The sequence below is a fragment of the Nerophis lumbriciformis genome, linkage group LG01 (assembly GCF_033978685.3).
Source record: "Nerophis lumbriciformis linkage group LG01, RoL_Nlum_v2.1, whole genome shotgun sequence".
NCBI lineage: Eukaryota > Metazoa > Chordata > Actinopteri > Syngnathiformes > Syngnathidae > Nerophis > Nerophis lumbriciformis.
In genome coordinates this window covers 426230-437500 of record NC_084548.2, presented here as the reverse complement: position 1 = coordinate 437500, position 11271 = coordinate 426230, and the positions used below count along the sequence as shown (strand labels likewise).

Below are 11271 nucleotides of genomic sequence, written 5' to 3'. Positions count from 1 at the left end.
AATCAGAGCCCAGACCTCCACCACCAGCAGGGGGGGTGAAGGTCAAGTTTACCACTCAGGAGGTAGTGACACCCGGCGAGGAACGCCAAACGAGCCTTGGTGGTCTCCGAGCCGCCCACCTTGGTGCACTTCATCCCCAGGAGGGCGAGCGTGGCGCCGAAGAAGCCCAGGCACACGGCGGCGATCATCAGGCCTCGGCACACTTGGATGTACGCTTGAACGGTTGGGAAGAAGAAGAAGAAGAAGAAGCCGGGTCACCTTCTCCCGCCACTTTTGTGTGGAGGTCAACTCACCGTCCAGAGCCAGCATGGAGGGGAAGTCCTTGCAGTTGGACACGCCCGTGGAGTCGGTCACGCACGTCTTCCACAGGTTGGACCAGAAGGTGGCGGTGGTGATGACCGTCCCGTCCACCGAGGACACCTTCCAGTAGTCGCTGGGCAGCGTGGACGACACCAGGATCCACCCGCAGACGGCAAGGAGGAAGGCGGCGATCTCCGTCGCCATGGCGCTCATCGCTCCGGCCTCTCGCAGGTGAGACGGCGTTCGAAGTGATGGCGCGGGCGGGTGGAGGCGAGCCTCTCTCTCTCTCTCTCCACTGGCCCTCTTGTGTCATCACTCCGCACGCCCGGGAGAAGGAAGTCATTAACTGACAGGAAGCTGAAAGGAGGGGGGGGGGGGCAGATAGCAAAGACCTGCTCAGTTTATAGCTCAGGGGCCCCAAACGTGTGTGGCCTCCAAGGGCCCTCATTCTTTGCCTCATCCAAAGTTACAGTTAAAGTAGCAATGATAGTCACACACACACACACTAGGTGTGGCGAAATTATTCTCTGCATTTGACCCATCACCCTTGATCACCCCCTGGGAGGTGAGGGGAGCAGTGAGCAGCAGCGGTGGTCGCGCCCGGTAATCATTTTTGGTGATTTAACCCCCAATTCCAAGCCTTGATGCTGAGTATCAATCAATCAATCAATCAATGTTTATTTATATAGCCCTAAATCACAAGTGTCTCAAAGGGCTGCACAAGCCACAATGACATCCTCGGTACAAAGCCCACATAAGGGCAAGGAAAAACTCACCCCAGTGGGACGTCGATGTGAATGACTATGAGAAACCTTGGAGAGGACCGCATATGTGGGTAACCCCCCGCACCCTCTAGGGGAGACCGAAAGCTATGGATGTCGAGTGGGTCTGACATAATATTGTGAGAGTCCAGTCCATAGTGGATCCAACATAATAGTAAGAGCCCAGTCCATAGTGGATCTAACATAATAGTGTGAGAATCCAGTCCATAGTGGATCCAACATAATAGTAAGAGTCCAGTCCATAGTGGATCTAACATAATAGTAAGAGTCCAGTCCATAGTGGATCTAACATAATAGTGTGAGAGTCCAGTCCATAGTGGATCTAACATAATAGTGAGAGTCCAGTCCATAGTGGATCCAACATAATAGTAAGAGTCCAGTCCATAGTGGATCTAACATAATAGTGTGAGAGTCCAGTCCATAGTGGATCTAACATAATAGTAAGAGTCCAGTCCATAGTGGATCTAACATAATAGTAAGAGTCCAGTCCATAGTGGATCTAACATAATAGTGTGAGAGTCCAGTCCATAGTGGATCTAACATAATAGTGAGAGTCCAGTCCATAGTGGATCTAACATAATAGTAAGAGTCCAGTCCATAGTGGATCTAACATAATAGTAAGAGTCCAGTCCATAGTGGATCTAACATAATAGTAAGAGTCCAGTCCATAGTGGATCTAACATAATAGTGTGAGAGTCCAGTCCATAGTGGATCCAACATAATAGTAAGAGTCCAGTCCATAGTGGATCTAACATAATAGTGAGAGTCCAGTCCATAGTGGATCTAACATAATAGTGTGAGAGTCCAGTCCATAGTGGATCTAACATAATAGTGAGAGTCCAGTCCATAGTGGATCTAACATAATAGTGTGAGAGTCCAGTCCATAGTGGATCCAACATAATAGTAAGAGTCCAGTCCATAGTGGATCTAACATAATAGTAAGAGTCCAGTCCATAGTGGATCTAACATAATAGTGAGAGTCCAGTCCATAGTGGATCCAACATAATAGTAAGAGTCCAGTCCATAGTGGATCCAACATAATAGTAAGAGTCCAGTCCATAGTGGGGTCAGCAGCGCAGAGATGTTCCCAGCCGATGCACAGGCGAGCGGTCCACCCCGGGTCCCGACTCTGGACAGCCAGCACTTCATCCATGGCCACCGGACCTGTGCCCCCCCCCCCCCCCCCCCCCCCTCCACAAGGAAAAGGGGAGCAGAGGAGAAAAGAAAAGAAACGGCAGATCAACTGGTCTAACAGGGGGGTCTATTTAAAGGCTAGAGTATACAAATGAGTTTTAAGATGGGACTTAAATGCTTCTACTGAGTACCAAGCAGGGAGGTAATGGCTCCCATTTTTATAGTCTTTGGTATGACTCGGCCGGGGTTTGAACTCACGACCTACCCATCTCAGGGCGGACACTCTAACCACTCGGCCACTGAGTAGGTTGGTGATCCGGTGGGCGTTGTTCTGTAACAAGCTCCTCCCACATATCAAAATCTACCCAGACAGATTAGACATAATGAGGATGCTAAACCAGATAAGTTGTCAGGTTGTGTAAATGGTCAATAAAAAGAGAATACAACATATCCTTTTCAACTTATATTCAATTGAATAGACGGAAAAGACAAGATATTTCATGTTCACACTGAGAAACTTTGTTAATTTTTGCAAATATTAGCTCATTTGGAATTTGATGCCTGCAACGTGTTTCAAAAAAGCTGGCAGAAGTGGCAAAAAAGAGTGAGAAAGTTGAGGAATGCTCATCAAAGACTTATTTGGAACATCCCACAGGTGAACGGGCTAATTGGGAACAGGTGGGTGCCATGATTGGCTATAAAAGCAGCTTCCATGAAATGCTCAGTCATTCACAAACAAGGACGGGGCGAGGGTCACCACTTTGTCAACAAATGCCTGAGCAAATTGTTTAAGAGCAACATTTCTCAACAAGGAATTTGTTCTCAATGAGTTGAAATTGTTGGTGTTGTAATTTTTAAAATCGGGTTTGAAATGTCGAAGTAGTAACATTTTTAATTGAGAAATGGTATTATGGAATTCCTGGAATTTTGAGAAAGCCGGGAATTTTCCAGTTTAAAAAACAATTTGGTTTTTTGTCCTGATTAAGAGGAATGTTTTGACAGTAGAACGGTTGAAAAATGTGGAAGGAGTAGTCGCCAGAAAAAAGGTTGAAAATAGGGTTTAAAATAACGGGAATTCTGGAAATTCCTGGAATTGTTTTGAACTTGTAAAAAATAATAATTTGAATGTCCAGGATGAGTAGAATGTGTTGAAGGTGGAATGGTTTGAATACATTGAAAAATGTGGAAATGGTGGAAGTTTGAAAAATGGCCAATTCATTTTGAATGGGAAAAATGTCCCGGAAAACCTGGAATTCTGGGAAATCTGGGATTATTTTTTTTTAGAATTGTTGGAAGGGAACACACAATTGCTGAACAGGCTGAATATTTTGAGGTAGGAATGGTTTGGAATGGATAGAAAATGTGGGAGTTGTGGAACTTTGAATAATGTCCCATTCTTTTCAATGGGAATTTCATGGAAATTTGTGAATTTCGGGAAAAGCAGGAATTTTTTGGAAGATGTTAAAAAAATGTGAATGTTCTCAATGAGTTGAAATGTTTGGTGTTGTAATTTTTAAAATCTATTGTGAAATATCGAAGTAGTAACATTTTTAATTGAGAAATGGTATTATGAAATTCCTGGAATTTTGGGAAAGCCGGGAGTTTTTCCAGTTTGAAAAACAATTTAGTTTTTTGTCCTGATGAAGAGGAATGTTTTGACGGTGGAACGGTGGAAGTGTGTTGAAAAAACGTGGAAGGAGTAGTCGCCAGAAAAAAGGGTGGAAATAGGGTTTGAAATAATGGGAATTCTGGGAATTCCTGGATTTTTTTTTAACTTGTAAAAAATAATAGTTTGAATGTCCAGGATCAGTGGAATGTGTTGAAGGTGGAATGGTTTGAATCGGTTGAAAAATGTGGAAATGGTGGAAGTTTGAAAAATAGCCAATTATTTTTGAATGGGTAAAATGTCCCTAAAAACTGGGAATACTAGGAAATCCGGGAATTTTTTAAAATAATTGTTGAAAGGGAACACACAATTCCTGAACAGGCTGAATATTTTGAGGTTGGAATGGTTTGAATCGGATAAAAAATGTGGGAGTTGTGGAACTTTGAAAAATGTCCCATTATTTTCATTGGGAATTTCGGGAAAAGCGGGAATTTTTTAGAAACATGTTAAAAAATTTGAATGTTCTCAATGAGTTGAAATGGTTGGTGTTCTAATTTTTAAAATCGGTTTTGAAATGGCAAAGTAGTAACATTTTTAATTGAGAAATTGTATTATGGAATTCCTGGAATTTTGGGAAACCCGGGAATTTTTCTAGTTTAAAAAACAATTTAGTTTATTGTCCTGATTAAGAGGAATGTTTTGACGGTGGAACGGTTGAAGTGGGTTGAAAAATGTGGGAGGAGTAGTCGCCAGAAAAAAGGTTGAAAATAGGGTTTGAAATCATGGGAATTCTGGAAATTCCTGGAATTGTTTTGAACTTGTAAAAAATAATAATTTGAATTTCCAGGATGAGTGAAATGTGTTGAAGGTAGAATAGTTTGAATACATTGAAAAATGTGGAAATTGTGGAAGTTTGAAAAATGGCCAATTCATTTTGAATGGGAAAAATGTCCCGGAAAACCTGGAATTCTGGGAAATCTGGGATTTTTTTAATATAATTGTTGGAAGGGAACACACAATTGCTGAACAGGCTGAATATTTTGAGGTTGGAATGGTTTGGAACGGATACAAAATGTGGGAGTTGTGGAACTTTGAAAAATGTCCCATTCTTTTCAATGGGAATTTCATGGAAATTTGTGAATTTCGGGAAAAGCAGGAATTTTTTGGAACATGTTAAAAAATGTGAATGTTCTCAATGAGTTGAAATGGTTAGTGTTGTAATTTTTAAAATCTATTGTGAAATATCGAAGTAGTAACATTTTTAATTGAGAAATGGTATTATGGAATTCCTGGAATTTTGGGAAAGCCGGGAGTTTTTCCAGTTTGAAAAACAATTTAGTTTTTTGTCCTGATTAAGAGGAATGTTTTGACAGTGGGACGGTGGAAGTGGGTTGAAAAATGTGGAAGGAGTAGTCGCCAGAAAAAAGGGTAAAAATAGGGTTTGAAATAATGGAAATTCTGGGAGTTCCTGGATTTTTTTTTAACTTGTAAAAAATAATAGTTTGAATGTCTAGGATGAGTGGAATGTGTTGAAGGTGGAATGGTTTGAATCGGTTGAAAAATGTGGAAATTGTGGAAGTTTGAAAAATAGCCAATTAATTTTGAATGGGAAAATGTCCCTAAAAACTGTGAATGCTAGGAAATGCGGGAATTTTTTTTAATAATTGTTGAAAGGGAACACACAATTCCTGCACAGGCTGAATATTTTGAGGTTTGAATCGGATAGAAAATGTGGGAGTTGTGGAACTTTGAAAAATGTCCCATTCTTTTCAATGGGAATTTCATGGAAATTTGTGAATTTCGGGAAAAGCAGGAATTTTTTGGAACATGTTAAAAAATGTGAATTTTCTCAATGAGTTGAAATGGTTGGTGTTGTAATTTTTAAAATCTATTGTGAAATATCGAAGTAGTAACATTTTTAATTGAGAAATGGTATTATGGAATTCCTGGAATTTTGGGAAAGCCGGGAGTTTTTCCAGTTTGAAAAACAATTTAGTTTTTTGTCCTGATTAAGAGGAATGTTTTGACAGTGGGACGGTTGAAGTGGGTTGAAAAATGTGGAAGGAGTAGTCGCCAGAAAAAAGGTTGAAAATAGGGTTTGAAATAATGGGAATTCTGGAAATTCCTGGAATTGTTTTGAACTTGTAAAAAATAATAGTTCAAATTTCCAGGATGAGTGGAATGTGTTGAAGGTGGAATGGTTTGCATACTTGAAAAATATGGAAATGGTAGAAGTTTGAAAAATAGCCAATTAATTTTGAATGGGGAAAATGTCCCTAAAAACTGGGAATGCTAGGAAATCCGGGAATTTTTTTAAATAATTGTTGAAAGGGAACACACAATTGCTGAACAGGTTGAATATTTTGAGGTTGGAATGGTTTGAATCGGATAGAAAATGTGGGAGTTGTGGAACTTTGAAAAATGTCCCATTATTTTCATTGGGAATTTCGGGAAAAGCGGGAATTTTTTAGAAACATGTTAAAAATTTTGAATTTTCTCAATGAGTTGAAATGGTTGGTGTTGTAATTTTTAAAATCGGTTTTGAAATGTCAAAGTAGTAACATTTTTAATTGAGAAATGGTATTATGGAATTCCTGGAATTTTGGGAAACGCGGGAATTTTTCCAGTTTAAAAAACAATTTAGTTTATTGTCCTGATTAAGAGGAATGTTTTGACGGTGGAATGGTTGAAGTGGGTTGAAAAATGTGGAAGGAGTAGTCGCCAGAAAAAAAGGTTGAAAATAGGGTTTGAAATAACGGGAATTCTGGAAATTCCTGGAATTGTTTTGAACTTGTAAAAAACAATAAATTGAATGTCCAGGATGAGTGGAATGTGTTGAAGGTGGAATGGTTTGAATACATTGAAAAATGTGGAAATGGTGGAAGTTTGAAAAAAAAGCCAATTCATTTTGAATGGGAAAAATGTCCCGGAAAACCTGGAATTCTGGGAAATCTGGGATTTTTTTAAATAATTGTTGAAAGGGAACACACAATTGCTGAACACATGAATATTTTGAGGTTGGAATGGTTTGAATTGGATAAAAAATGTGGGAGTTGTGGAACTTTGAAAAATGTCCCATTCTTCTCAATGGGAATTTTATGGAAATTTGTGAATTTCGGTAAAAGCGGGAATTTTTTGGAACATGTTAAAAAATTTGAATGTTCTCAATGAGTTGAAATGGTTGGTGTTGTAATTTTTCAAATCTATTGTGAAATATCGACGTAGTAACATTTTTAATTGAGAAATGGTATTATGGAATTCCTGGAATTTTGGGAAGGCCGGGAATTTTTCCTGTTTGAAAAACAATTTAGTTCTTTGTCTTGATGAAGAGGAATGTTTTGACGGTGGAACGGTGGAAGTGTGTTGAAAAAACGTGGGTAGTCGCCAGAAAAAAGGGTGGAAATAGGGTTTGAAATAACGGGAATTCTGGAAATTTCTGGACTTTTTTGGAACTTGTATAAAATAATAGTTTGAATGTCCAGGATGAGTGGAATGTGTTGAAGGTGGAATACTTTGAATACGTTGAAAAATTTAGAAATGGTGGAAGTTTGAAAAATGGCCAATTCATTTTGAATGGGAAAAATTTCCCTGAAAACCTGGAATTCTGGGAAATCTGAGAATTTTTTTTATAATTATTGAAAGGGAACACACAATTGCTGAACAGGCTGAATATGTTGAGGTTGTAATGGTTTGAATTGGATAGAAAATGTGGGAGTTGTGGAACTTTGAAAAATTTCCCATTCTTCTCAATGGGAATTTTATGGAAATTTGAGAATTTCGGTAAAAGCGGGAATTTTTTGGAACATGTTAAAAAATGTGAATGTTCTCAATGAGTTGAAATGTTTGGTGTTGTAATTTTTAAAATCTATTGTGAAATATCGAAGTAGTAACATTTTTAATAGAGAAATGGTATTATGGAATTCCTGGAATTTTGGGAAAGCCGGGAGTTTTTCCAGTTTGAAAAACAATTTAGTTTTTTGTCCTGATTAAGAGGAATGTTTTGACAGTGGGATGGTGGAAGTGGGTTGAAAAATGTGGAAGGAGTAGTTGCCAGAAAAAAGGTTGAAAATAGGGTTTGAAATAATGGGAATTCTGGGAATTCCTGGATTTTTTTTTAACTTGTAAAAAATAATAGTTTGAATGTCCAGGATGAGTGGAATGTGTTGAAGGTGGAATGGTTTGAATCGGTTGAAAAATGTGGAAATGGTGGAAGTTTGAAAAATAGCCAATTAATTTGGAATGGGGAAAATGTCCCTAAAAACTGGGAATGCTAGGAAATCCGGGAATTTTTTAAAAAATAATTGTTGAAAGGGAACACACAATTCCTGCACAGGCTGAATATTTTGAGGTTTGAATCGGATAGAAAATGTGGGAGTTGTGGAACTTTGAAAAATGTCCCATTCTTTTCAATGGGAATTTCATGGTAATTTGTGAATTTTGGGAAAAGCGGGAATTTTTTGGAACATGTTAAAAAATGTGAATGTTCTCAATGAGTTGAAATGGTTGGTGTTGTAATTTTTAAAATCTATTGTGAAATATCGAAGTAGTAACATTTTTAATTGAGAAATGGTATTATGGAATTCCTGGAATTTTGGGAAAGCCGGGAGTTTTTCCAGTTTGAAAAACAATTTAGTTTTTTGTCCTGATTAAGAGGAATGTTTTGACAGTGGGACGGTGGAAGTGTGTTGAAAAAACGTGGAAGGAGTAGTCGCCAGAAAAAAGGGTGAAAATAGGGTTTGAAATAACGGGAATTCTGGAAATTCCTGGAATTGTTTTGAACTTGTAAAAAATAATAATTTGAATTTCCAGGATGAGTGGAATGTGTTGAAGGTGGAATGGTTTGAATACATTGAAAAATGTGGAAATGGTGGAATTTTGAAAAATGGCCAATTCATTTTGAATGGGAAAAATGTCCCGGAAAACCTGGAATTCTGGGAAATCTGGGATTTTTTTAATATAATTGTTGGAAGGGAACACACAATTGCTGAACAGGCTGAATATTTTGAGGTTGGAATGGTTTAGGAACGGATAAAAAATGTGGGAGTTGTGGAACTTTGAAAAATGTCCCATTCTTGTCAATGTGAATTTCATGGAAATTTGTGAATTTCGGGAAAAGCAGGAATTTTTTGGAACATGTTAAAAAATGTGAATATTCTCAATGAGTTGAAATGGTTGGTGTTGTAATTTTTAAAATCTATTGTGAAATATCGAAGTAGTAACATTTTTAATTGAGAAATGGTATTATGGAATTCCTGGAATTTTGGGAAAGCCGGGAGTTTTTCCAGTTTGAAAAACAATTTAGTTTTTTGTCCTGATTAAGAGGAATGTTTTGACAGTGGGACGGTGGAAGTGGGTTGAAAAATGTGGAAGGAGTAGTCGCCAGAAAAAAGGGTGAAAATAGGGTTTGAAATAATGGAAATTCTGGGAATTCCTGGATTTTTTTTTAACTTGTAAAAAATAATAGTTTGAATGTCCAGGATGAGTGGAATGTGTTGAAGGTGGAATGGTTTGAATCGGTTGAAAAATGTGGAAATGGTGGAAGTTTGAAAAATAGCCGATTAATTTGGAATGGGGAAAATGTCCCTAAAAACTGGGAATGCTAGGAAATCCGGGAATTTTTTAAAATAATTGTTGAAAGGGAACACACAATTGCTGAACAGGTTGAATATTTTGAGGTTGGAATGGTTTGAATCGGATAGAAAATGTGGGAGTTGTGGAACTTTGAAAAATGTCCCATTATTTTCAATGGGAATTTCGGGAAAAGCGGGAATTTTTTAGAAACATGTTAAAAAATGTAAATGTTCCCAATGAGTTGAAATGGTTGGTGTTGTAATTTTTAAAATCGGTTTTGAAATGTCGAAGTAGTAACATTGTTAATTGAGAAATGGTATTTTGAAATTCCTGAAATTTTGGGAAAGCCGGGAATTTTTCCAGTTTAAAAAACAATTTAGTTTATTGTCCTGATTAAGAGGAATGTTTTGACAGTGGGACGGTGGAAGTGGGTTTAAAAATGTGGAAGGAGTAGTCGCCAGAAAAAAGGTTAAAAATAGGGTTTGAAATAACGGGAATTCTGGAAATTCCTGGAATTGTTTTGAACTTGTAAAAAATAATAATTCGAATTTCCAGGATGAGTGGAATGTGTTGAAGGTGGAATGGTTTGAATAAATTGAAAAATGTGGAAAAGGGTGGAAGTTTGAAAAATGGTCAATTCATTTTGAATGGGAAAAATGTCTCGGAAATCTGGGAAATCTGGGTTGTTGTTTTTTATAATTGTTGAAAGGGAACACACAATTGCTGAACAGGCTGAATATTTTGAGGTAGGAATGGTTTGGAACGGATAAAAAATGTGGGAGTTGTGGAACTTTGAAAAATGTCCCATTCTTTTCAATGGGAATTTCATGGAAATTTGTGAATTTCGGGAAAAGCGGGAATTTTTTGGAACATGTTAAAAAATGTGAATGTTCTCAATGAGTTGAAATGGTTGGTGTTGTAATTTTTAAAATCTATTGTGAAATATCGAAGTAGTAAAATTTTTAATTGAGAAATGGTATTACGGAATTTCTGGAATTTTGGGAAATTCGGGAGTTTTTCCAGTTTGAAAAACAATTTAGTTTTTTGTCCTGATTAAGAGGAATGTTTTGACAGTGGGACGGTGGAAGTGGGTTGAAAAATGTGGAAGGAGTAGTCGCCAGAAAAAAGGGTGAAAATAGGGTTTGAAATAACGGGAATTCTGGAAATTCCTGGAATTGTTTTGAACTTGTAAAAAATAATAATTTGAATTTCCAGGATGAGTGGAATGTGTTGAAGGTGGAATGGTTTGAATACATTGAAAAATGTGGAAATGGTGGAATTTTGAAAAATGGCCAATTCATTTTGAATGGGAAAAATGTCCCGGAAAACCTGGAATTCTGGGAAATCTGGGATTTTTTTAATATAATTGTTGGAAGGGAACACACAATTGCTGAACAGGCTGAATATTTTGAGGTTGGAATGGTTTAGGAACGGATAAAAAATGTGGGAGTTGTGGAACTTTGAAAAATGTCCCATTCTTGTCAATGTGAATTTCATGGAAATTTGTGAATTTCGGGAAAAGCAGGAATTTTTTGGAACATGTTAAAAAATGTGAATATTCTCAATGAGTTGAAATGGTTGGTGTTGTAATTTTTAAAATCTATTGTGAAATATCGAAGTAGTAACATTTTTAATTGAGAAATGGTATTATGGAATTCCTGGAATTTTGGGAAAGCCGGGAGTTTTTCCAGTTTGAAAAACAATTTAGTTTTTTGTCCTGATTAAGAGGAATGTTTTGACAGTGGGACGGTGGAAGTGGGTTGAAAAATGTGGAAGGAGTAGTCGCCAGAAAAAAGGGTGAAAATAGGGTTTGAAATAATGGAAATTCTGGGAATTCCTGGATTTTTTTTAACTTGTAAAAAATAATAGTTTGAATGT

At 37.5% G+C, this 11271-nt stretch overlaps 1 protein-coding gene across 1 annotated transcript in view; it reads right to left on the bottom strand.

The window, feature by feature from the left end:
• The window catches only part of cldn10a (claudin 10a), a 63837-nt gene that overhangs the window by 7963 nt on the left and 44603 nt on the right, over nt 1-11271 (bottom strand). The window contains exons 2-3 of the mRNA XM_061973651.2: nt 294-657; nt 53-214 (exon numbers count right to left, since the gene is read on the bottom strand). Of these exons, the coding sequence (XP_061829635.2) occupies nt 53-214; nt 294-513 (382 nt within the window). The 5' untranslated portion in view covers nt 514-657. The remainder of the gene's footprint in view (nt 1-52; nt 215-293; nt 658-11271) is intronic.